Consider the following 27,625-nt stretch of genomic DNA (forward strand, 5'->3'; position numbering starts at 1 on the left):
CAAGCAGCTTATGTTTAAAGCATTGTAGAATAAAAAGGAAAAACAGCAGGAATGCTCAATGAAAAAAGTGATATAGGGATATCATGGGGGTGGGTATGTAAACTGAGCATGACTGCAAGGCCAAAAGAAAAAAGTTTCTGGAGCAATAGTGATGTGAGATGTCAGATACATACTGATGTTTTGAAGATTGCAAAAGTAGCATCTTGTAGATTATTTCTGCATAACACCCTGCATGTGAGGACCTAAATAAAAGTTTGAGTTAAAGATTATATCCAGATTATAAACCTGACTAACAGGCCAGGCGCAGGTGCTGTCTACAAATTCAAGGAAGAAGTTTTTGAGAAGAATTAGCTGGAAAGAGCTCTTTTTCTCATTTTGAGCTTGACATCCTTATGGAGAAGTCAGAATTAAGGCATAATTTTAGTTTGGACACTATCCCTACTGTCTACTGTATAGCCAGGAATCTTCAGCCCAGAAGTAGTAGGTGAATTATATGTTTTACTAAGATCCAAAGTTGTAGAGGGAGGAGAGAAAAAGAGCACAACACAGGACCTGTGTTGATGATGAGGGGTAGCAAAGGAAAAAGGAGATTATTCAGGAAGGACTAAATTATCTAATTACCTGAGAGCCAGGTAAAGACAGGATTCAAGAAAATAAAGACAACAATTTCAAGAAATGTATCATTAGTTGTGGTGGAATGGCTAAAATTTCAGAGATAGTGTTGCGGCTCCAGATTCAGTGAAAACAAGGTTACTAGGGATTTCAGCAAGAACAGTTTTGTTGGTGTGCAAGGGAAGCTGGTTTAGGGAGAGTCTGAGATAGGACTGGAGTTTAAGACAGTGACTGTAAACAATAGAGGGTTGCAGTGCTGTGTTGTTAACGCTTTTGAGCTTGACTTATGGGAAAGGATGAAAACCATTAGAAAAAGCTCTATTACGGGACTTCTCAACAATGAGGAAGAGGAGAATGCATATTCCTGGTATTTTTTTTTTCTCTCTCTCTCTTTTTTTAAGATTCTACTTTTTTGGTTTTGTAAATTACTGTGATTACTATTTTGCAGAGAGATTTGAGCAGGATCTCCTGTTTCTAGGAGCTAGGTATCTAAGGAAAATACTCTTGTGATCGTATCAACAGTACTGTGCTCCCTAGTGAGACTGAGTCATAGTGTTGGTTTTAACAAATACTAATCGTTTGGCTGAGAGTGCCTGTTTCTAAAATTTCTGCATTCGAAAGGGGATATATTAAGCATTTTTCTTACTGTAGGAGCTGGGTGTAGAGCTGTTGAATGTTTTGCATCGACTGATACTGACCAGAGAATCACCTGATACTCAGCTTGCTGCCCTTGAAGTGGTTCGACTGATTCTTTTTGCAGCTCAGGAACATGTGAAAGAAAAACGCAGAAGTGCAGAAGGTACAATAATGTACAAGATGCTGAATATATCTTATTAGGGTTAAGGCAATTCTCTCTTGGAAAACTGCATTTTTGAAGGTGATATTCCAAAGTGCTTCTTAACCTAAGTGTTTCATAGCTGGTCACTAATTGTGATTTACATATTTTCCAGGTGCCTGACTTAAGAAACTGGGGCGATATCATAGACAGCAAGTGGTTTTGGAGGTGATTGGAGGGTATGAAGACAGGAGAAAGTGAATACAGGAAAACTGGAGAAACTGCAGTGGGGAGAGCCTTGCGCAGTGTCAGGAAGGGAGGAGTCCTAGCAGAAAAAAGGGATCAATACCAGTAGAGGAACAAAGAGAGTCAGCACTCACAGTTGCTGCAAGCCAGGCTCCACTAATTCCTCTGACTGTAACTTCCTAAGGTTCTTTTCCTAAAAGAAAAAAAAATTGGGAAAAAAAGCAAAACAATACTTGCATCAAGTGAAATTGTATTGGCATGGTACCTCAGCAAGTTTTAAGTCTAAATCTATTGCAAACACTTTTGCCCTGTGACAGTCAGTGCATAGGTTGCTCATTCAGAAGGACGGATGTCAGCCAGTAGAACTGGAAACACTCTGTGTTTGTGTGCACGCATGTATATGTATCCAATTATCGTTTGATGGTGAAACAGTTCTAAGAAGTAAACTTTTTGGAAGCAAAGTACAATTTGCAGATTTCAGTCATATTTCATCTTTTTTGTTATAGTTGATGATGGTGCTGCAGAAAAGGAAACATTACCAGAATTTGGAGAAGGCAAAGATACAGGAGGACTGGTGCCTGGAAAATCATTAGTCTTCGCAACACTAGAGTTGTGTGTTTGTATTCTTGTCAGACAGCTTCCCCAGCTCAACCCTAAATTAACTTGTAGCCCTTCAGTTCAATCTGGAAAACATCTGTTGTTGTCAGAGGATGGAAGCAGACTGGTATCAGCAGCATTAGTTATTCTCTCTGATGTTCCTGCAATCTGTTCTCCTGAAGGTATGCTATTTCATCACAAGGAAAGACTAAATGAAAAAATATGGGGCTGTTCTGAGCCCCTTGTTACTACCTAATTTTCTCAGCTGGAGGAATCTGACAGAAAGTTTTGTTGATTTGCTTGTGACAATTTTCTGTTCTAATTACTTTTGTTACTGTCAGATTATGAAACAAATCACTGAAGCAATTGAAAGAGTAGTTTTTCTTTTCCTCCCACATGTAGCAGTGCAGTTACAATTTTGTACAGGAAAGTATACAATAGCTATATGTTTCTATTCCACTTGAATCTTCTATCTGGAAATTTATAACACAGCCATAAATTGAAATCAAAAGGCAAAGGTGTCGTTGTTACCTTTCAGTAAAACCAATCATTTGAACCCATTGTAAAGAGTTAAAGTTGATTTCTCAATTATTTGACTTTTACCTCATTGACCTGTTTCGGTTTGGATGCACTCCAAATTCTGCTAAGGGTTTTGTTGTTGTTGTTTTGTTTTGTTTTTAAAAAAAATACAGTATTCATATGTATGATCTTTCAGTGTTCATACAGCCATACCCTATAGACTGTTTCTGCCTTATTCCTCTTTTTCCACCTTAGGTATCTGTGTTATGCCTTAGGCAAATCTTTGCACTTACTAGCTATGGCAATTTCTTCTTTTTTCTTGCATTTGTGCTCCATCACAGTACTCTTCCATCATGGTTGTCAAGCTTTCAGCTTTAGGAGACAGTATACTCCAAGTGGAATAGTTGACAGCTCTTGTTATCATTGCAGGGGGATGATATGATTTCTTTCTTCCATCTGCAGCCCATTATTTATCAGTTCCAGGCAAAAGGAAACAGTCATAGCATCACTTGGTTCTGAGGGCAGCTATCTTGTAAGAAAAATTATCTATGATTTTTTTTTCTCCCTGTAGTACTTGTTGTCTTCAGCAGTTCAAGTTATTCCACAAACCAACAGCTTTCAAGTTCAGACCAGATGCAATGTTTACATTAGAGAACTTAAGCATTTAAGTCAGGTGACTAAAATGAGCGTAAGCTTGCTATATAGTCGGTTGGATAGGAAGCATCTCCAAAGGCAACTTAGATCATCAGAGAGAAGAGATTGCCTATATGGAATTGCATCAATTTTTTCCTTTAATAGGAAACTGAAGTTATAGTCCTGTGATACCATTTCTCTTATTTCAGGCACCTGTCATGATGCTTATGCATAATAAAATTTACTAATAAGTGGTGTTCATGAACTGTATTTCCTCCTGAATTCAAACAGTCAGTGTTCAGACTTGACTGTTTAAAATAGAAGATAAAGATCCTGAGGATTAAGAGTTATTTACACGTAGGTCAGAGGCCCTCATTATTCAGCAGATCCCTTAAGAACATAGTACAAATATATTAAATCTCAAACATATGCATTTTGCTGAATAAGGAAGGACTTAAGCATATTAAACCACATGCTAAACTCTGTGCTTTGCTGATTCAGAATTTAAGTTAGGAGGAACATGTATGTATGCAGGATTTTAGACTGTCCCCAATATGTGGAGGATTCTGTATTACTATTATATTCAAAGACATAAGAATATGCAAAACTGCTATGCCAAGTTATTCCTGGGATTTTTATAAACACTATCTTGTTCTGGCATCTCAACTACCAGATGCTCAGGGACAGATGAAGAATTGTTAAGTAGACTGTGGGATCATCTGCTTCTCTTCTTAGGTCTCCTCTTTTGCAAAACATTTGTTAGACTTTGCTATTATAATTCTAGGTATTCCTGTTACCTGTTTGCATTCTGAGAGCCTCTTGTTAGTCTTGCTAAATTCTTTACTTGAGTGACTTCCTGGAGCAATGAGATCCTTGCCTAATTACACGTCATGTGGGAGAAGCATTTCTTCTTACTGGTTTTGAAATTATTACCTGTTAATTTTCTTCATGATATTGTTTTCATTGCAAAACATACTCGGACGCTCATAATTCATTTTCCCCCATTCAGTAGTTTGTATACTTTAATAATTTCTTGTCTCTTAATGCTCCTCAGTGCTTCCGGTCTTTCTGTTGTTGCCTTTCTCTGAATCTCAAGTAATTACACACTTCATGTAATAAAACCATCAAGGTAAAAATATGTATTTTTTTATTTAAAAGAGGAGGAAGTTTAACATCACTTAAGCAGTCGGATTCCATGTTTGCTATTGCAAGTCACATGATATTTGAAACTTTTCTTTAAATTACCAGTGTTTCTGTTCACACAGGTAATTAAAAATGATAAATTATAAATAAAAAAGAGAACCCAAGAAAAGCACTTCAATTTTTTTAATGTCAAAGGTGCCTGGATTTTTTTTCACTTCTGTGATACTCATTTGCTTTGTTTTACAGGAAGCGTTTCCGTTCTTCCTACTATCTTGTACCTAATTATTGGAGTACTCAAAGAAACTGCTGTGAAATTGCGAGATGGCCAGTTACCTTTGACAGTTGCTGCATCTCTGCAAGCTCTTAAAGGGCTCTTGTCTTCTCCGATGGCTCGAGCAGAGAAGAGTCGGGCTGCTTGGACTGATCTTCTGCGTAGTGCTTTGGTCACAGTGCTTGACTGTTGGGATCAAGGTAAGCACAAATGTCGTTGTGTGTGTGTTCAAAAACAAAAAATGTTTGACTGAAAGGTTGTTTGTTTATATCAAATTCATGCAAGTCTAAAAGACTAATACCTCAGTCACAGAAAAATTAGATGAATGCTAAATTTCTTTTAATGTCTATAGATGAAATTTGTTTTATTCCTTGGTCCAAATTTAATATTATTCAGAACAACCTCTGTTATTGCTTTGTGTGCAGTCTATATGCTAGCTGTAGTAGTAACCAGTTTCTTTGTCATTTATGTGATGCAGCACAAACCTAAGATTTTATAGTTCTTTCCATGGATTATGATTCCTTGTAAATCCTTTGATACCAGCTGTTTTGAGAATCTAGTTCTGTGCCACCTGAACTGTTTGTGAGACCATATTCTAAAGTTTATCTGTGAAATGATATGGCTTTAAAAATGCACTTAAAGAAAAAAAAATTAACCAGATCTGCTGCCAAATTCAACAAAATACAGAATTACAGTATCATCCCCAAGATAAATCTTAGAATTGTTTTCTGTCCTTGGCTATTTTAAACGGCTACTAAAATTCTGTTCAGCGCTCAGTTCAGTTCATAGACTGTTGTTAGCTGACTTTCTTTTCTCGATGACTCTCCCTTTTCAGTCTCCAAAATGGTATCTCTTCCCTGTAATAGGCATATCAAACAGTATTAAACATTCTAAATAGCCTTCTTTCATGCGTACAGGAAAATTTTATTTAAGAAGCCTTTTGCCGGATTAATGAAATTTAGCTTGAGTTGAACATTAATTATGCAGAAAGGCACAAGTGTGTATGTATGTATATATGGATATGCTATATTAAATTATATTTGATGTTTGAAACTAACTCTGATATATCAGGTAACTAAGCGATGCTGAAACACCTTTTAAAAAGTGTTACTCCTTAATCCACGTAAATTTCAAAGTGTCAAATCTGTAAAAATCCTTTTCTTTAAAGCATTCTTTATGCATAAAAACATAGACTTTCTTGTAATTGTTTTTATATATCTTGATATCTACTCAGGACATATTGTGATGTATATTTATTCTGAGAGAACCAAGTCCCTTTGGCAATCTTATATTTTATATTGTTTTGTTACGATAGCTCTCTCCCAACTCCAGTTAAATGTTAATCATGTCAGCGTAGCTCTAAGAATAATATTCTCTCTTAACCCCTGTCCCGCTAGAGTGATAAACATCTTAAAAAAGAAAAATGTAAATTCCACATTTGAAAAGAAAAAAGAAATGAAATATATTTAAAGTGAACTGGAAAAATTAACTTGTTCTAAGTCCTCAATTTGTTAAATTGCTTACATTTAAAAGATTCTATTGATGAAAAGGAAGCTTAAAATTAAACTGCTGCAAAAAGGAATGCCCTGGCCAAGCTCCTTGACTGTTCAAGCAGTAAAGCCATCTTTTGATATCAATAGCTACAGGTTAAGAGATTTTTCTTTTCCATCGTGGTATATTTATTTCGTTCATTCAAAACTAAAATATTAAAAAAGCTTGTTTTCCTCTTCTGAATGCAAATAAATGAGATGTGGAGTGGTAAGATCTACAAGTTCTAAAATGTGGATGCTTATGGTGATCTCAGACAATGAGGAATCATTGTCTGTGGCTTGTGAATTCAACTTTGTTTATTGAATCAGTGTTAAAAGCACTGTGAATTATTGACCCTATTAAAGTAGTTTTATTTAATTAATAATAAATGGTTTCATTGTTCTTATTAACTGAGTTCCAATTTTCTTCCAAATAGCTTGATTGATTGCCCCCCCTTCCAAAGTGCTTAATATTTCTGAAGTTATTTCATTGAGTAAATGAGAGACCATTCAAAAAAAGACTCTGAAAAACTATTAAGTTATATAATTCCTAAAATGCATATAGATGATCCTACAGATTTGTTAATAGAAACTACCAATGTTGGTATAAAGGCTGTAAATTTTTTGCAGATTAATGTGTTTTAATGCTTGCCCAAGTAATGAGAATCAGCATCTCAGTAGAGATCAAATATGTTTGTTGTGTTCGTGTGTTTGCATATAGGTAATATTGTCTCAGCAAACTTGAGTCAAACTAATGATCACAGACTAGAAGCTGCTTAGGTGTTTAATGGCCTAAAAGAACAAAAATGAGTAGGCTGTTAAACTTCAAAATGCTTTTGAAATCATTTCAGTTGGCTGTAGCACCAAGTAGTGCTGAACCTATAGTGCAATCTTTCCTTACAGTTCATATGGTAAGTTAGTATCTGTAAAGGGATAAACGTGGGATTGCAGGCTTTCCTCTTTCATTCTGTAATGATGCCACAACACAGAGTTACATGGTGCGATGAAATAAACAGGCTTCAGTGCACAGATAAGCATTAAAGACAGCTGTACTGCATGTCAGTTCTGTACAGAGAATTAATGTCTGTTTTAAAAGCAAAGGAAATTTTAAAAAATAGTTTAAGAAAAATACCTTTTTGTCTTAGTTTTCTGTGTGCTGCTTCTTCAAGTCTTGATAGTGTTTAAAGCTCTGCCTCAAGATTTTCACAGCTGACCATAATACAGGACTACGAAGAAGATACAAAGATGATTATTGCTGCAGTTTTTTCTAAGGCAATCTAGGAGAATTATCTAAAGCAAATACTAATATAAAGCCTTGTAATTACAGAATAATAAATTCAAGATTTCTTAGAGTATGTGGCAAGCTTTCTATCTACGCAGGATTTCTCTTACCTTGCTTGGCACGTTTTGTGCAAACAACTTCTTTGGCAAATGGAAACCTTCTGGACTTCAAACATTCAGGATGCTGTCCTGCTGCCATATACAGCTTACTGTCGCAGAATTTTTCTAGATAATCAGGATAAATTTTCCTTCTGTTATCTACATCTGAGATGAACGTCTCATGTTCTTCTGATAAATATTACTTTTACCCCCTCATGTGTAACTGTGCTGTTTATTGGTCATATTTCTCTTGAATTTTGTTTTTAATAAAATTAAAGCAATTAGCTTCCCAATTTTATATTACCATTATGATTTCTTACATTTGTATTATCTTTATGATTTCCTATATTTAATCTCTAAGTTGTAGTTTGTTGTTGGAACATTTGTTTATAGTGCTGTTTTGCAAATTATTTGAGAAACAACAACCTCAGTCTTATCAAAAGAACACGTTCTTAATGCAAATTTTATGTAATTGTCAAAATATGTTGTTGTACCCTTGTGTGTCATACCAGCTCTTCAAGGAGATTTATTTCACTTTATACAAAGGAGAAATGGAACAGGAGTATGCTGGTATTTCTAAGTATGCATATCACCACTCCTGAATTCTGATTTTGGCCTCAGCTTTTATTACAGTGTACATCCATGTCAGTACATGGACACGCACGTGTTTGAAAAAAGGGATTCGCAGAGACCAAGATATTTCTTTTCCACCTCTTTGTAACGTTTGAATTTATAGATTTACCTTTTAATGCAAATCTAACAGACTGCTTGCTTTATTGACAGCAGATGGGCTCCTCCAAGAACTTGATGAAATAAGCCTGCTTACTGCTGTTACAGTATTTATTATGTCTACCAGTCCAGAAGTTACAACCATAGAGTGCCTTCAAAAGCGTTGTATTGAGAAGTTTAAATTAACACTTGACTCAAAAGATCCTTCTGTGAGTACTGGTCCAGTTATAAGAATATTTCTATTAACAGCATATTAAATGCATTTTAGCTCATTTTCTGTTCAGTTGTTTCATTGGTCCTATACGTTGAGTCCATTTAATTCTACCCTGTATAGATCTGCTCTATTTGAAGTACAGTTTAAACAGTTTAGCAGGTACACATCCAGCAGTGCATTTTATCTTTTTTTTTCCTGTATAAAATTCCATATTCCTATGATCTGTTTTCATTGCTTCAAACTGGCAGCTTTCTACTTTGATAAATACATGATATAGTTGGGTAGCATTGCAGGCACCTGTTTCATTTTATCTGTTCATTTTATCTTCCAAACACAGATGCCACTTTTTGATCAGGAAGTCCCTAAGCTGCAGATCTTTGGGAACTGGGGGAATATACTGAGGAAGTACCACTACAAAACTTCTGTTCTTTCTTAGGTATCAGCAGCTGGACAATGCTGGAGGCAGTATATGAGCTAGTTTAATGTTTGTTCTGACCTAATACAAACATTTTTATGTAGTTACTTTAGATTGTAGTACCACTGGTCCTACGTTGTTATTCTTCATCTAAAAAAGCAACATATCAGAAAAAAAAAATTACTTTTGTTTATTATTACTATAAATACAAATGACTTTTACAAAGCTTGGGACTTCTTTAGTCAAAGTCCAGCTCTGGGAATAACATGCATTAGATTTTGTTTTTTATTGATGTGAGAATTCACTGTAAAATGGTTTCCTTTATCTTCTCTGTATATACTCATGTAGTAACAAAAAATGAAATAAAGTTACCTTTAATTTGTTAAATACTCAGCTGTAAAAATACTTTTTAATATATTAATATGCCTGGTATTTAATAAATGTTGGTTTCCACTGACAGGAAACACAAAATGCCAAATATGACTGCAAGAAAATGATAGTAGCATATATCATGCATGTGCAAATGTTATCTAAGTGCTTTAGGCATCTGCCTTTCAGAAATCCTGCAGGCAGTTAACTGTTAACTTCCAACGATACATAAGCTGCTTAAGTCATTTGAGGCATTTTAAAATTTTGCCTCCAGTGTGACAGAGGTAATAATTGCATTCTAAGCACCTATTTTCAGTCAACTGTATTTTTTCAAAAACAGATATATTTTCAAAACAGTACTAAGATATAATCTTCACACAAAACTGAGATTTTTTTTTTCCTTAACTGGAACATCTAGGAAGATGTAGGACTCAGTGGAAAGAAATAGGAAGTATGATCTAGTTTCTGTTAATAATTTGATTACATGTTACAATGCATTAGTAGCCTGCAACCTGATGAACTTTCAAGTTGAGGCACATTTCCCCCCCCCCCCCCCCCCCCCCCCCAGATTTTATCTGACAAGTTATCTGACTGAGTTTTAAAATGCTCTGACTTGTATTTTTAAGTATAATTCTTTGTAACTGCAAATTTAATTTTCCCTTTAGGTACAGCATAAATGCTACCAGCTGCTGCACTCCATCTTTCAGCATCCAAACAAAACTGTGTCATATCCTTATATTCATTCTTTAGCATCATCCATTGTGGGAAAATTGCAGGAAACAGAAAAAGCAAAACCTGAGAATGCTGCTGAACTTCAAGTCATTCAGGAGGGAATAAAGATGGCAATAGCTCTTACAGCTACAGCTGAGGAAGAGCACCGTAAGTACCGCTGTTACTGGTATCCAGAGCATTAGACATTCTCAAATTTGCCACAGGTAATCAATGAAAAAAAAAAAAAAAACCACCTAGGAAATCCAGTTCTGAACAATAATTGCTAACAAAATTGTTAACAAAAATGTTGGTTTTTACTGTATAGTTCAAATAACAGTTACTTCTTTATAGTTTGTGTTAAATGTTAATTTGGTTCATGAGAGATAAATACTTCTAGCTAGTATTTGAAGCTGTTCTTAAAAAGTGTGTCTAAGCATTGTTTTGAATGTCTATAGGTGCTCATTTGGCGGCCTGCCTTTTTCCCATCCTTGTTTCCTTTCTTTTGGATGAAAATGCCCTGGTTTCTGCTACAAACTCAGCAAAATACCTACATGAATTTGCTTTGCAAAATCTGATGCAGATTGGTCCACAGTACTCATCAGTTTTTAAAAAACTAATAGCTTCCTCTCCAACTATGAAAGCCAGGCTTGAATCTGCTGTAAAAGGCAATCAAGAAAGCATCAAAGTGAAGACTGCTAAACATGCAAAGAATCCTGGGAAAAGTTCAAGCATTCAGCTGAAGACCAACTTTCTTTAAAGTCTCTTACTGTAATTTTATGCACTTTGGTATTGACAGCAAAAAATGTCCCTTTTAATTTCTAATCAGAGTAGGAAGAGTTGATCTCATATATAATTAAGTTTGCATTGAATCACCATAGGAAGTTTTTAAGAGAAAGCAAATCTCTAGATAACTTTGTTAGTGTCACAGACTTAAACATTTTTGAACGCTATGAATAAAATCTATCAGAGATCATCTAATCTGTATTTTTGGATTATTTTGTATTAAAATACCAGAAATGCACGTCTGCATTAAAAAACTGTAATAATGATAGATAAATTTAAAAGCAGCCAACACTTGGTCATTAAGTACATTTATTTTTGCTTTAAATCAGTGCATATCAAAAATAAGTTACTCTGGGTTTTGGATTTAACTGGGATATAAATTTACTTGCAGGCTGTAATCTATCCTGATTAATAATTTAACGCTCTGCATCATTAAGTAAATAGATTAAATATCCTTGTAAGCCTTACTATAAATTATTGTTGATCTCCAAAAAAAAAAAAATCCAACTCAATAAAGGTAATATTGATAGCTTTAATTCCAATAACTTTTTGAGCTGGCCAAGATTTAACAAATGCTGTTAAATATGACTTTCTAATGCTTCTTCAGTGAGGCCCCAGTAGTGCTTTATACAGTGGGACTATTATGCATATGTAAGTATTTGCAGGCTTAGTGCCTTGCTGCTTGACCTAGTCTCACTTTTCAGGATGTATACTTGTGTTAACTTTGTATTACGTTAGCCAGGCAATTGAAGCTTACATATCTTGTCCAAGATAGGACAGAAATCTTAATATGCTGTGCCTCTGATTCAGACGTCTATTATATCTGGATGTATGTTTCCTGATCTTTAGATGAGCAGTTGTATATACATGTAATTCTCCTTAATATACATATCTCTACAACAAGAGATATTCAAATATTTGAAGTCAAAAATTTGAAGTTAAATAAAGTACAACAAACTCATATTAAGGAGTATTAAATTATCATTTTTATCAAAGAACATTTTAATATAGAAAAATAATTAAAATTGCAATGGCTATAAAGTATTTTCTACATATAGTGTATTGACTTCTTTCTTAATACCAGTATTACCTAAACCAAACACTATCAAACTGAGGATAGTTTTTCCTTATTGAAACTAATTAGTTGGGAAAAAAAGCATTTGCAGAACTGAGAAACACACTGTGACTCAGGAATTGTGATGTACTGTATTTTATTATAAGTTTTGTATATAAATATAATTGTAAATTGTACAGAATTAACCATCTGACCAAAGTTCTAACAATTCATTTTTCTAATTTGCATAAATAAAACTAATTTTCTGCACTTAAGATTTGTCTTAGTCATTTTACCCAATAGAAGTCCTTAGAACTCCTCTGCTACAACAGAAAGAAAAAGTTTGTAGGCTTCCGCAAGAAACTTATAAAGAATGTTCGGGCAGCATGCACCAAGGTCTGTGACTTGACAGTGGAGGTTTTCTCTGTTCTATAAAGCACAACAGGAGAAGTAAGTAGAATCAAGGAGATATACTTTATATATGTAAATACCTGTTCTGTGCCAAATGCTGCAATGTGTGAACTGTGGGAAGATGGCTTAGATGCCTTGCATCTCTCTCTGGAGAACCAGAAGTTGTTCATTCCACCCTTCTACAGCAAATAGTCAGAATTGTAGTTATTGTTGGCTATGTCAAAAGGGAATTCTCTTAACTTCAGCAATTAGTGATCTTGATCTCATTAGTCCTTTCTTGATCTCATTACTCTCCCCCTCAAAGTTGACTGTGTATGTTCTTTGAGAGAAGAGGTTAGCTAGGCCATTTCTGGAAAATCACAGAAAACTTGAAACTTTTAAATTTAACTAGTATCATGTTTGCTATAAAAGTGGCCAAAAATGTTGCCGAGAAAGTTAGCTGCTACAGCAGGTATGCATGGTTACTTCTTCATTCATGTAATTTTATAAGAGCAGCATTCACCTTTTTTTTTCTTTTACTAAAATTTTTTGATGTTGATTTCATCAGATCATATTATCTTTCTTTGCTCAAAAGCTTTTCAGAAACATGTTCATGTTGCATGAGCAGCAAGTAAAGCTGTTAAAAGCCAACAATCAGAATTTAAAAGTCCTAGATTTCTCAGAGAATTTCACTGCAGTAGGTAGTATCTAATTGAACCAGACTGAGAAGTACCATACTTACGTGGTGTTCTTCATCAAGTCTTGTAGCCACATGAAGAAAAGCCCCATTTTCAACATATCTGTGTATTCTGAATGCAGAAACAAAAACAACTCTGTAAATAGAGAACCATTGCTAATTCTTAATGTCTGTAAATTAGGTTACATGCATGGGCTTAATTCATTAGGATAATTAATTTATCCACATAGCTAGTAAAAATACATGTGTCCTGAGTTTGTGCTTTGTTATTTACACTTAAAACCACAAACTCGATCAAGTGAGTAAATCCACTTGTTTAAGATTGTATAAATGAATCTGTTACAGAAATGATCTTGTTTCAGTTTTAAGAAGAATTTGGTTATAGGATATCAGATATCTTTGATGCAGTCTTGTTTATTTACAAAAAACTTGCATAGATTTCTTTTTTCCTGAAGAACTAAGTAGGAGCACAAAGTGATTTTGGTTTTAATCCATTCTTCCTTTAGCCAGCGCTTGGCATTTAAGCTTGTATGTTTAGCTTCCCCCCACACACCATACACCAGTCTCACTATTACCCCTGCTGCTTCCTGTGTCCCGTGCCTCCTTGCTGATTGTTTTTCTTAGCATTTTTTCAAAAGCACATAAATAACAATTTCACCAAATTCTTCTTTGTAGTGCAGCATGTGGCCTGCATGCATTTTTATTTTGTATGATGCTTCCACTGTTTTTTTAAAAAAGTTTGATGCTCTTCTGCAACAAGAGGTCGTGATTATGCCTAACCATAACTATAGAGAGAGAGAGAAGGGTACATCACAGAACGTAATATTTAACTGCTATGAAGAAATAATTTGCAGGCAACTTTGTTTACTGCAACAAAGTAGGATTAACCAAAAGCATGCAAAAGCATCACACACTTGGAGTGTAGTTATTTTTAACTGGATATAAAGTCCATAGCACTCCAGCTGAATAAGCAGCATTTATAATAGTCTTGTTTAGACTAGAAAACTCAGACTCTGATCTGGTATGTTCTAAGGTGTGGCAGTCACCTTCAGACTGAGAGGAGCACCAGTCAAGTGATGCAGATAGCACCAGAAAATAGGATTAACAAATGCACAGGAAGCGTAGCAGTTTTTTATTTATAGAAGTCAGTTAATTGAAATTTCTAAAGGGATTTTTTTCCAAAACTGCCACAGCCACAGTAAGGATGGCAGTCATTGAAATTGCAGGAGGGGTGGATCTAGGATAGGCAGTCAGCTTGGTAATTCATCTGAAGTAATAGTAATACTGCTTAGTAGGGATCGGGCAGCTAATTCAATGGAATTTCAATACAGTGTTAAACTGAGTGAAGTTGGATGCACTTGTGGTAATAGCTATGTATGAAGAGTCACTGTGAATGGTGAGCTTAAGTCGGCCACGATCTCCTCTAAAACTTCATCCCTAATCTCAGTGCTAGGTACAAACTTGTTTGGCAAGAATGTTTTCAGCTTCCTGAAATGTAACTCTGTTATTAGTAGATAGCAAGTTAGAGGCTTTCTCCTGTAAAAAAACCTACTGTTTCTTAACTAGCAGTGGTCTAAATCTGGCAATGCCTCTTTAAATTACTAATAAACTGCTTATGTTTTCTTCCAGTGGAAAATCTGGCCAGTGATACTTCAAGTGAAGCAAGAAAGGAAGGAGAAAAATCCTTAGAAAATTAACAGTATTTGTTCAGTTTTTTAACAAAAGAACATACAGCAAGGTAGATTTTTTTTTCCCTGCTTCTCTGGGCAGCAGTGTCATAAACTACAGGAAGAGTTACTCCCTCTGCTACTGCTCAGAGGCCTTGATTCTGTGGGCTTTCCTAGACACTTTTCCTAGACTTTCCTTTCCATGCTTTTCACATGAGTAAACCACATGGCCTGATTACTCATTTTGCCAAGTAAAGTTTCTCTTAAAATATAGAAAAAATGAGAATAGTTGTTGAATTGGGAACCTCTGACTCTTAAAAATGGCCAATAAAATAAAATCAAACTGTACTTTCATGCAGTATGCAGCCAAGTCTTAAGAGATAGATGAAGATTTGTCCACACCTCTCTATCCTTAGTAATGTTCTGAACTGTTGCTGTAGATGATATTTCACACAGGACTGCAATTCAGTTAGCTAAAGGCTATAACAAACAGTTCTTTTTACACATACTGTCCAAACTATTTATTGACAGCAGGGTATAGCTTCAAGGATAAAAAGAAAATAAACAAACAAACCAAAAAAGCATGTTTCACAAGGTATTACACATTTTACCAGCACCCTACATATTTTTAGAGTTTTAATACTGAAAGTTACTTATGTAGAATAGAATGAAAAAGATGCCTTTAATGCATTGTTGTCTGTGCAAGGAAATTCTGAAGATGCCAGTGCTATGTCTACAGCCTCTCCAAAATGTTGGGTAATTCTCCTTTTGCTTCTGATGTGCAGTTGATTTTTTTTTTCTTGAAGTGTTCTCTGGAGAATAGATCGTTTATTACATGCAACAATGAAAGGAGAGGCGACATCTAAATATAGCAAAAATAGGGCTGAGGTTTTCTCGGAGAAACAGGTCAAAGCACAAGCAGGCTTCCAAAAACTGCCTAAATAATCTATGGTAGATCAACCCAAATTCATTTACTCTGCAGCTGAATATAAATGTTGCTCGATGGTTCTGCTCCCACTTTTATAGTCCCCATCATCTGAAGAAGTGCAGAATCGGATTCTAGTGTTGAATGTGGCATCAGATCTCCTTCATCTGTAGTTGTGCTCTAGCTGCTTAATGGCAGCACTCACAGGAGAAAACAAATTGAGATGATGAGTACCAAGTACAGCAGGACACCCTTTCAGTATACATATTATTTATATGTGCCAATTTGTCCAACAAATGCACAGAAATGCCTATTATTTATATATGTAAAGAAGTTTGCAAATGAGAAGAGTCTGTTTCTGAAAGTTGCTGGTAAGAAGCTGAATCTAGTGATGAAAAAGATTGATAAAATCCTATTCTCCTGTTGCAAGCTACTGTATCTCATGAACTGCAATTCTCTATACTAAAACTGAAATTTTTAAACATGTATTAAAACTCATGTAAATTATCTCTCTGACAATGAAATGCAATGTGGAATTGCTAAGATTCCCAGTTGCTACCAGTGTGAAATCTTCTAACTTTTTATTTTAACCCTCTCTGGAGAAGATTTTGATTATGGGATTCTTGTAAGCATTTTCTCTACCTAGTGTCTCTGTTCTTTATATCCTTTTCTGCAGAAAAGGAGAAGGTTTTGTATGAGACATTTGTTTTTAGTGAAAGTACATGCCTCATAGGTTCTGGAAACAATTCTGATCTATACCTAAAAATATAAATACTCTATAATTTGAAAATACAACCTATCATTACGAAGGTAAATGCTCGTAACCTCATCCCTTCTCATGCAAGATTCATGGCAAACACCAGAAAAAAACTGCCACAGATGTATGCATGTTTTACAGGAAACATAGATACAAGAATAACTGGTTCAGGCTGTTGCTACCAAATTTATCCGAAATTCAGTTAGAGGAATAAAAGAATCTGCCTATATGAAAAATCAGATTTTCTTTTACGATTGTTCATCAAATGAGCAAGGGCAGGGAGAGGGGGATGGAGAGGGAAGAGACGTAATAGAGGAGATAAATGCAAGGAAGAGGTTTTTCACTTCCAGTCTGGGACGTGATACACTCTAACTACATCTCACTATCTACTTCCAGCAACAAAAAAATGTGCTCATCCTGTTTTTATTTACTACTGCAGTAGTAAGTTGATTACTGATGGAAACTCGAAACTGATTTTAAAATAGTCAGATTGTCCAAACTGTATCCAAAGATTTTTTGGGTCCTGTTCTTATTATGAACTGTTCTGCCTGATGCATAGTTACCTGAGCAATATTCTTGTTTAGTGTGTATGTTTTCCTTGAATGAAAGTAGAGGCACTTTTGGAACAAAGTCACTAAGTTGGCATGGTAAAGATCTGTGCTGGTCAGCAGAAAATCCAGATGTGACTTGTCAAAGCAGTGAAGTGTTTAATTGTTAGGGAGTCAAATGACACAATAACGTGATCAGTGGGAGGGTGGAAGGGTAAACTGACTTTTTCATTCCATATTCCTCCCAGTTCCATTTCAAAGCCAACAAATCTGGGAATAATTTGTTTCTGTAAAGCAAGAACTCTCAAGCTGGTTGGAGAGGAGTAATCAAGAATGTCAACAAGTGAACTTTAGTTCTAGTCACCTTCTAAAACATATAGGAAATACAGATATATATGAACCTCAGGGCTGCAAAGGCTTGCAGTCTTCTGTCTTGATTTTCCCATATAGATATGGAGACGCAGCAAGAAAGCCACACCTACTCTGCAGGTACAAAGGAGAAAGGCAATCAGTGGGCATGGTGTGAATTACCAAATCAGTTTTCTCTGTCTGCAGGCAGCTGAACCTGGAGAAGCTATCAGTGAAAAGCCTAGATGGCTTTTATTCCAAGAAGGCAGTTACCTACCTTTCAGGTAGGTATCTTTAACTACACAAGGTGCTTGTTCTGGGCTCACACAGGGATATAAAGCTACTGCTGTTCAGAACACTGAGTTATGTGTATGCACATTGCTCAGTAAATGCTGGTGGCCTGGATTCATGCTGAGATTGCTGGTAGTCAAATGCAACTAGAATTTGTGGGTAAGTCCAGCTTACTAACATAACAGTGCTCTTCTGCAAACTGGTCTGTGCCATGTGCAAACATGTCTCTCCTTTATGTCCTTCAGAGCAGTAGCTGTTTCAGCCTGTCAGTGCACGTGTATTTATCCACTCAGTGTCCTGCTTGGTTTTGTGCGCTTGCAAGAACAGTCAGAACCATGAACTCAAATTATTTAGGATAAGCAGCAGTCATTCATAAAGATTCCTGTAGTTTTTCTGGCCATAATGGAAGTGGAAGAGATGCTGGACTTACTGGTCATATAGCAGAGAGACCACTGATGCAGATTTGAAAGAAATTACTACTGCAAAGCTTTTGTGAGCAAGAAAGTGAACAGCAGGCAGAGACTTACCTTGTTTGTCAAGCTTGAGATTACCAGCATGGTGGCAACATCTCTGCATATGACAGGCCACCTTTGTGGAGTTGTGTGAGAATTTTTTCCATTATGTGAAATTTGCCAAAATCTTCCAGTGCCTTTCTGCTCACAGTAGTGAGAGGAGACATACCAACTCATAAAGTGCCTGCCACTGCCTTTGGAAACTGGCTGTTTGAGGCTGCAATACATCTAACTGAATCAACTCTACCGCTGGTGGTCAGGACTCCAAACAGTAGCCTTCACTGGCCTGTTCTGGACATTATCTTAAGGAATGGCTTTCAGTGCCATAATTTTCTCCTGCAAGAGGGAGTAATGAATATGTTAACTGTAAGGGACTCTGTCTCCTGACTCTCTGGGATTACAAAACGGTACTTAGACTACACAGGACTGCACCCAAAACAAAAGAATGTATTTCTAGTTAGTGCAAGAACTGAGGAAGGCAAGCAAGTATTTAAAATACAGTTTCTATTCAAGCAAATACTCCAGAAGTGTGTAAAACTCACTTTTAGAGATCCTTTCTGGCTGTCTTCCTTACCCTTCAGGTAGACAACACCCAGCCATGACTTGCTGAGTGACTTCTGCTCAGTATAAATGCTAGAGGGCAATATGCTCCAGACAAGCAAGGCAAGAGAGATTTCTGAGAAGATGAGGCAGGCCATAGGGAAAAAAAAACAGTAGCAAAGGTGCAACTAAAAAGGTTGCAGAAGAAGCAACAATATTCTTCAGGGATCATTTTTCAAATCAAACAAATGCTGAAGGACTAGAACAGGGCACAGAGGGAGGAAGGGGGAATCAGACCAAGAGAATATAAATGCTACTAGGGCATGGGTGGTAAGAGGAGGAAGAGAAAATAATAATTACATCAGTTACGTGTTTGAGTCATTGCTTCAAAATGGCCTATGTCAGGTATGTCTCCCATTTACTGATGTAACAGTATGTCAGAGACTCAGCTACTAGCTAATCCTCACAAGAAAATGTCACTCTCACGTAAATTCTCAGTAAGGACTGAGAAGAAGGGGGCCATTAACTTAGATTCTGATAATCAGTTCAACATACTCTAGTGTCACCCATAGTACCAAAACTGGAAGGTGTGACTGTAGGATTAAGTGAATTCTTTATGGCAAAAGCTAATATACCCAATGGATTTGTTTAAGCTGACATGGAGCTATTTGTGATCTCACGTTAAAATGGTCACATAATTTCACCTGATCTTTTTTTTTTTTTTTAATGACTCACAGATGAAAGTTCTATATGCTTCTGCTGACAGCATTTAACCCAGGATATGGGAGGGACCAGATTAAAATCCCAGAATCCAAATGTTTACTGGTCTACTCTCTTTCATGGCTCAACAGTAAAAATATTTTACAAATGAAACTACTCTGAACTGTAAAGTTCCTATGATTTTATGATACATTAGCTTTGCTTGCTCTATGTTGTACTGTCCATTACTCACCATCAGGACAGAGAGAGACTGCCAACCATCCATGTAAATCACAGGAAAACGCTTTGTACTATGCAGCACATGATGAGACCAGTTAATGACATTATTATAAAAAAGCAATATGAAGTTACTAGCATGTAATATTGGGAATCTATACCTGTTGACAATGTATGCAATAAAGCAGCCATAAATTGATTATAAGCTCTATGATCTCTAAGGAAACCATGAAAACCATCACTGCAATAATGGAAACTTCATCAGAATGCAGTGTCTGTCATTGCTCCACAAAAACCAAAATTACTAAATAGTATGCAGGGTAAGAAGACAAGTTTGAAGTTATGTAACTAATCAACCGCAATAGCAGACACCCACTCTAGTTTTTATTGTATTTTATTTATTTTGAGTATTACCTACAGCATCCATTTTATTGTATTTTATTTATATTGAGTATTACTTACAGCATCCATGCATGCACACTTTGTATGCTTTCATTAAAAGATTTTGAAATTTGTTATAAGGAGTTTTGCAAAATTTTGCCACTGTTCCCTTATTAGATTAGGATTTCAGTCTAAAACAGGAGGTATTCTTTGAAGATGAAGATTATTCCTCAGAGTGTCTAAGGAGGATTGTGAAGTGTTTTTCATCATTCAGTGGCAGGTGAGTTTTTTAGGGCAGGAAGATGAGAACAGAGTGCACTTAGTGGTTCCTGGTGATTGTAATCCCAGGAAACTTCCTACCACCTTTGCTCAGTTCCTTTAGGGCAGGGAAGAGAGTGTAAATACTGTAGCCTTTAATTATACCTTGTTCCCCTAGTCTGAAGAAATTTAAACTGCTGATAACACAAACAGTCTGCACAAAATAAGGCCTAAGAGGGGGAATGATTTTCAAAAGCAGAAGAAAATGTGCATGTCTCTCTTTTCAGGATAGAGGAGAAATGGAAACAAATCATGGCAGTGCAAGAAGAAACATTCTATGAAGACTGAATTTTGCTCTGCCCCCTATCCTTTTATTTCCCCCCTTATTTGAGAGGGTGTGAATTACTGGCAAAGTGACTACATGGATTGTTGTCACACAAATAGATACTTTTTGTGCAGATTATCTGGTTAAGAAGTTGTAATAGTTGTTAACTAGCAATTAGTCTCTAGAAATCAGAGCCTCTGAGTTAATTTATACCTGCAGCAATGATGTCAGTGAACTGACCTCGATAACAGAATCATCCTGCTGTAGAATGATGATTATGATTTTGATCTTTTAAACTTCTTACCATTTATGAATTCAAGATTATTCCATTCCTTCATTTCTGGAATGAACTACAATTCAGTCACTGTTGACTCCTAGTCTACCAACTTGATCACTAGAACGAGCAAATAAACCCTTTCTCAGCAGGTAATTAACATCATAACAAAGAAGACTATTCTGAGAGCAAAAACATCACCATAAACCTCCAAAAAATAATAATATAACATTAATTGTAGATTAGAGAAATGATAGAAGCAGGAAAATAAGGAATGATGCTGCAAAATTATCCCAAATACCAGGTACAACAGCACAAAATAAGAAATTAAAGGAAAATGTGATGGGGGAAAAGAATACAGAACGTGCATTTGTCAGACAGATACACAGACAACTAGATGCTTTGTGACTCCAAATAGACTCTTTCTAAGTAATGTCACAACTGGATATATTCTTGCCACTTACTCAGCTAGTCAGTGATAGCACCTGCTTCATGTGGGTGTCTCTCATAAAAGGAGATGCTAGAAAAAGAAACTGGAATTCAGATGCTACATGTGAGGCTGAGTTGCTACATTTCTGAAACATTCTCAGACTATGCTCCAAGGTGATAAGGTGTTTGTGCAAGGCAAGCATAGGGAAGCTTGAGGGTTTTTTTTCCCTGTATTTTTAGTCTAAAATGACACCATTCCATGTTTAAAATAGAGTCAAAAGACAGATAAATAGAAGATGGAATGTGTTAGTGAAAGAATAAATATGAGCATATTTAATCTTTTTAAATTTTTTCAAGTGTTTGTCATATCTGATCAGTCGCTGATATTGTTTGGTTTCCAAGCTGGAGTTTGTATTGCTAGTTTAAACACTGAAAAACAGAAAAATGTATTACCAATTATTTTTTCATATAGGTCCACAATTTATGGCATTCTTCAGACATCTTCTGGGCTGGTCTGAACATTACCATGAGGCTAGACATAAGTTTATCCTAAAAAAGCTCTTGAATCTAACGGCTTTGAAAGCTTTGAAAACTATGACCTGAGCAATAGTTAAATATGATTAAAATAAAATTCAAACAAAAAAAAAATCTTAATCTAAAATACAGGAATCTCCTGGATGAGCATGCTTTTTCTTTCAAGTTGCTTAGCATGTAAACCCTTGTCTGGGAGGAAGAAGGCAGAAAGGCAGGGCGGAGGAGATTCGATACACTGCAAAGGCAAATACTGAACATGTATAGTATATTAGAGTCAAGCATGGCATCATTTCTGAGAAAAAATTATGAAGGGGTCTAATTTTCAGAAGTATTATACCACAGGTACATAAGAGGTTTAGGTTTTTTGGAAAAATGCTTCCAATGGCTTGTCAGGTAAACACAGCCTGCGCTGCTACTCCCAGGGCTGAAGCCCCTGGACAGAACAACTCAGTGATTATTCCACTGGTAGAGCAGGGAAGCAGCAGCAGAAGCTTGTGGTTTGTGTGGCAGATGAAACCTTGTATTCAGGAGTGCCTGAGAGATGGAGGAGGTACTGTACTCCACTTGTTATGAGAAGTCCATGAGATTCAGGAGGCCCCAGTGAAATACTCCTGTCTCAGTTACTCGATAGAGAAATAGAGGTCCTATTTGAGGAGTGAGTGCAGCTTTTAAAAACACATGCCTGGTTTATTGCAATCCGTTCTGCTTGATCTTAATAAAGAAGTTTACATGCAGGATGAGTTTGTCATTTGAAGGATTATGTGGGCGAGGGATGGAAAACCCAAGGAACTATTTTCTCCATATAAGTCATCATTTTGGAGGAGAACTCTTTAAAGCTTTGGAGAAACTAAGATATATTTCCTTAAAAATCTTTCAAATTCCTGTCAAAACTCTGTTCCTAATGGACAGTTGGAGTCTTGGTATGGGATATTTCCACAGAGAGTATGGGAAGCGCTTTCAAGGGAGTGTTGGGGAAGGTTGTGGCCTCAGTCCCAGAAATGCTCCGAATCTGACATGGTAGGGCATCGCAGAAAATATATTTTATCAGGCAAGATTGATCTGAAAAGTGACTGTGCCAAACAGTTCTACCAATAGAGGTTCAGCCTGAAAGAAAATATCATACAATACCAAAAAGGTTTGTGAAACAATATTGCAAGTGTCATTTTGACTTGCATCATTTCCACTAATATAATTCATCCGAATATTTGATTCCATTATTTTCTATAATTATCTTTAAGGCCATCAGTTAAGAGAATCCTCAGTGCCCTTCTCTAATGCAGCCACATATTTCAAGGTCATTAGTCCAAGATACATTAATGTTCAGTCCAAAATTTTGCAAAATTTTTTAGCCTGCTATTCTATGCTTTTATAAATGACAACTCATACTAACGGGATTGCTTTTAATATAAATTGTTAGGGCTTTTCTTTTTTTTTAGCACCTGTCTGTGATTTGAGCTTGCTGTAATAGAGTAAAGCATAAAGCATCACTGAGCTAAAACAGGAAGTGTTAGTACACACAACCACTGTGCTGGCTGATGCTTGTGGCAGAAAGCTGCTTAAATCTGCTATAGAAGTGTGTGTGGGGAGGGGGTGGGGGTGGAGGGAATGATAGAAGCCTGGAATTAACACAGTCAGCACTACCTTAGACAGAGTTCAGTCCTTTCGTGACTATACTGATGACACACCAACTTAGGATGTCTGATTTTGTTAAGACAAATATGTAGTGTACCTCATTGTACAATTCTAATCAGCTGCAAGAATCATTAAAAACAATAAATGCAGGATTTGTGGTAATGGTGCTGGTGTTCTCAAATTCTCTTTGCAACGTCCCTACAAATCATCAGCCATGACTGTAGCTGATAACTATATTAACTCTATTTATGGTCCAAATTCTGCTGTGTAACTGAAGCAGCCATGTTTAAAACTGCTGTGTTGGAGCAAATAATGCTACAATAGGTATGGCTTAATACTGCAATTCTGGCATTCTGGTTATAGGACAGAGCTGTGTATCACTTTACAGTTAAGAATGTTTTGATACTTGCATCTTCCAACCATTTTAGGAGATATCAGAGTATCAGTCTCAGGATCCTGTTTCTTACCATAATTGTTAATCAAGGTAAAGAGGAAAAGCAGATGGGGCTACAATCTTGAAGTCTTTCGTTATCTTCATTATTTAAAACAGGATATCCTGTTGCTATAGCATAGTTCTTGCTAAAGTATACATGAGGTGCCTGCCCCTAGACACACAAGTCTCATCTTTCTTCTTTAACACCATGGGAGGAAGTCTCTGGCTTTCATATGCACTTGTGGGCCAACTCCTGCCCACAGCTACATGTACAAACACCTACCGATTTCATTCTGAATTTCATATATCAGTGAGGTACAATAAGGTGATAGAAGGAACAATTTTACTTCTGTCTTAAGACTGCTTTGTAAGACTATGTGATTGAGATAACCTTTGTATATATGACTTCTGTGGACAGTAACTTTTTTCCCCCCAAAACATATTGTTTTTTACATTCCCATAGAATTATTAATAATGCTAAATGTTGGGCAATGTGACTAGGCAGAGCTTCCTAGTCCAGCCCTGCCTGTGAGATCAGATGGGATCCTGGCTTTGATTTGTTACCTAAGGGTTTCCCAGTCTGGAAGGAACTCTGACGTGGTGTAAAGCTGGAAAGGCCAGCTCCTCTCTAGCTCTGCTCCCCTTCTTTCCAGCATAGGGCCAGAATCTCTCCCTCTGGGTATACCTTCATACCTTGTCTTGGTGAGTCACCTCTAGGCCTGGAGGTGCAGACTGGCTTATGGTGCAGGTGCAGATTAGCTTCTGGTTTCCTCCTGGGATTTTCTGCACAAGGAAAGAGTTGGTTCAGTACAGTTGGGAGACCACTAACACAACAAGTGAGGGTTGCGGAGTTAAACTACTAAACAACTTATCAGCATGTACTATGTTACTCTCTGATCTGCTTTGTACTCTTTGTACTGATTTTCTGTTTGCACTGCAAACTCTGGGGCGGAGATTTCTTTTACCACATGTGTACAGTGAGGCTTGAATCTTAGCTGGGGCCTTTTCATCGTTTCAATAGTAAAAACTCCTGCTAATATCACTGATTCTCCACTAGCAAATACTTAAGGACCAGTGGCATAAGATTCAGCAGCCCCAGGCTATTCCTTTTCACACCAGGGTCAGAGCAGGGACTAGGACATAGACTAATTATTGTAGTCAAGGAGCTGTGATTACATACAAGCATAATTGTACAGGAAATGCTACTGCAAAAATTAGGCGGAAAAATATTTCTAACAACAGTAATTGCTGATGTCATAGATCCAGCACAGTACTTGGAAAACACGTTGTAAGCAGGTGACATTTCTCTATCAAAATAGCTCTGGTCCATGCTCCATAAATATTGCAGACTACAAGTGAACACTCTTTTTTCTCCTTGAAACACAAGTGGAAATTGTACAAAAGCAATATCACCTCTTTGTACTCTTTAAATTTGCAACTTGCAGCTCCTTAAATGAACAAATGAGGATTGCCACACAATCTGTTGAACTTAATTCCACAGAAAGGAACTGTGTTCTTCATTAAAGAGTGATCATACAACACAGCCTCTAGTGGACCAACCTTTTGCTAGAAATGGACTGGAAACAAAATGTTCAGTCCAGGTGTTTCAAAGTCTGGGTCTCATCTTAAAAAGTCAAGCCAGCTAAGAATTTTTTACAAAACTGGTATTTCTGGAGACTCAGTTTAGCTCAACTCTTTTAACAGGTACTAGTACTAGAGCCAATTGATGGCCCACACTGGTGAGACCTTACTGACTTCAGCAGAACAGCATTTCTTTATAGAGATAATCTGGCCTCCTGATTTTAAGGCTGGCTGTGTATGAGAAAACTGGGTAGAGTACATTCTTGCTTTGATGCCAGCTCCGACACACAATGCTTAGTCATTTTAAGAAGTTACCTGTGTCCACTGAGATCAGTGTTTACACACAAGTTTATATGAAAAACGAAACCCCAAATGAGCTAATGTTTCACAGTATAAAAATATAACTATAAGTCAGAGCATGCATAATAAAATAATGTTGGTGTCTTACCATAAATAACAAAAAATGAATGTGACACTGACATTAAAAGCTTAGCCACAGGAACTTGGGCTGGACATTAGATAGTAACTACTTTACAGCCAGCCTTTTTGTTTTACATATTGATCCCAAGTGCACATGAACTGAAAACCCAAATCCTGTACAGTAGCTAAAGTAACACTTTGTGACCCATTTGTTGAAACCCCATCTTTCTGGCATAAGTCAACTGGTTACCAAAAAGTATAATGTAGGGTACAAGAAAAATGGGTATGAATCATTTGTCCTGTGCTACTCACTCATCATGTGGATCTTTGAACTCGTAGGGAGTTAGAACACAGATGATGAAACTTTCCAAAAATAGGTCAATACACACGCCTTGTACATCTTAACAAGTAAGTATACTGCCCATCTTCATTATGTTTAAGTTGTGCTACGAGGTAACTAAAATCGCTTATGCAAATAATTTGATATGGATAATAAAGATAAGTGGTCAACGAGAGAAAAATTAATTCTCCCACAAACTTGCAGCTCTGTTACAAAGCTCTCTACTGTCAGATCAAAAACATTTTCTTTAAGTGGCCTTGGTCACAGTTTGAAATGTAGTGAGCATGGATAACTTTCTGAGCCTTCATCACAGTACATCCACTTTTTCCTTCTGCCACATGCGCTGTTTAATTCAGTACAGGTTTAGAATAAATACTGAGCTGAGGCAGATAAGTTTCTCCTTCAAAATCTACTTTTTCTAAAATTTTTTCTAAAATGGAATGTATTAATTTATTTTCTTTGAATGTCTTGGAGGGGTTGTGTTTTTCATCATTTTCTTTATTTTCTATTTTGTCACTTTATGTAACAATGAATTTCAGGACTCTGTTCCGTTAGGAGGTTTTTTTACTTTTTAAAATGTCTTTCTGTTAACGTAGTTCAGAAAAATTAGAGAGTAGTGAAAGGAAAACCAAGGTAAAGCTGAGAGGACTCCTCCCCCCATGCATTATTTGCTGCATTGAGTAATAATGGACAAAGAATAAAACTGAATCCTGTGGAAATTATAAGTGCTTTGCAAAATTGTTTTCTCATTTTTAGCCAGTGCTGTTTAATACAGTTGGTAACCTGTGAATAAGTCCAAAGGTTACAGTGAAGGACAAATCCCAGTGCATGCACAGTTTGATCCATATTTATTAATAAAGATTAATTAAAAGAAAATCAAGTACACAGTTTACTACTTGTAATACATTCCTTAGGGAACACGTGCTCTTTTCTTGCAAGAATATAAACTCAAGTATCTGTAGAAACTTTCTATGATTCTAAATAAAGTCATTTCCTCACTTCTGACGAGGATTTAAGTTGTATGAATGGCACCTTTGCTGCAAACCAAATAATACAAGGTTTACTTGAACTTGCAGAGTGCACAGATTATCTCTCCAAAAGAACAAACTATTACTGACCTACTGCACTTTCTCATTTTTCCTAAACAGCAATCAGTAGGGCAAGCAAATTTTCCTGTTTCATCCATAAATGAATACAATACAAACAAGTTTTTTTTTGATATTTTTCTCAAGTGCCATAAGACAGTGCCAGCAGTGAACTTTGTTATGCTGCACCATGATATTCTGTTGATTTTTCCGGTCTGAATGGAGACTGTAGCTCTTAATCAGTTAGCAACTGATCCAGTAATTCAGGTTTTAGGAGCTTGAGACTGTCTCTTCTTTTTGCATGTCAAGACATTCAACACAGTGGTGAATAGGGCATAATTT

General features: G+C 36.4%; 1 protein-coding gene across 7 annotated transcripts in view; it reads left to right on the forward strand.

The window, feature by feature from the left end:
* Positions 1 to 12,255, forward strand: part of HEATR5A (HEAT repeat containing 5A) — a 75,773-nt gene extending 63,518 nt beyond the window's left edge. For 6 of the 7 annotated variants that reach the window (XM_064512382.1, XM_064512384.1, XM_064512386.1 and 3 more), the window contains 6 exons: positions 1,264 to 1,411; positions 2,140 to 2,412; positions 4,772 to 4,996; positions 8,489 to 8,643; positions 10,098 to 10,311; positions 10,599 to 12,255. In XM_064512382.1, the coding sequence (XP_064368452.1) occupies positions 1,264 to 1,411; positions 2,140 to 2,412; positions 4,772 to 4,996; positions 8,489 to 8,643; positions 10,098 to 10,311; positions 10,599 to 10,900 (1,317 nt within the window). In that variant the 3' untranslated portion in view covers positions 10,901 to 12,255. The remainder of the gene's footprint in view (positions 1 to 1,263; positions 1,412 to 2,139; positions 2,413 to 4,771; positions 4,997 to 8,488; positions 8,644 to 10,097; positions 10,312 to 10,598) is intronic. The other variant, XM_064512385.1, reaches the window with a different exon arrangement.
* The last annotated feature ends 15,370 nt before the right edge of the window (positions 12,256 to 27,625 follow it).

This window comes from Dromaius novaehollandiae, chromosome 5 (genome assembly GCF_036370855.1).
Source record: "Dromaius novaehollandiae isolate bDroNov1 chromosome 5, bDroNov1.hap1, whole genome shotgun sequence".
In the NCBI taxonomy this organism is placed as follows: Eukaryota; Metazoa; Chordata; class Aves; order Casuariiformes; family Dromaiidae; genus Dromaius; species Dromaius novaehollandiae.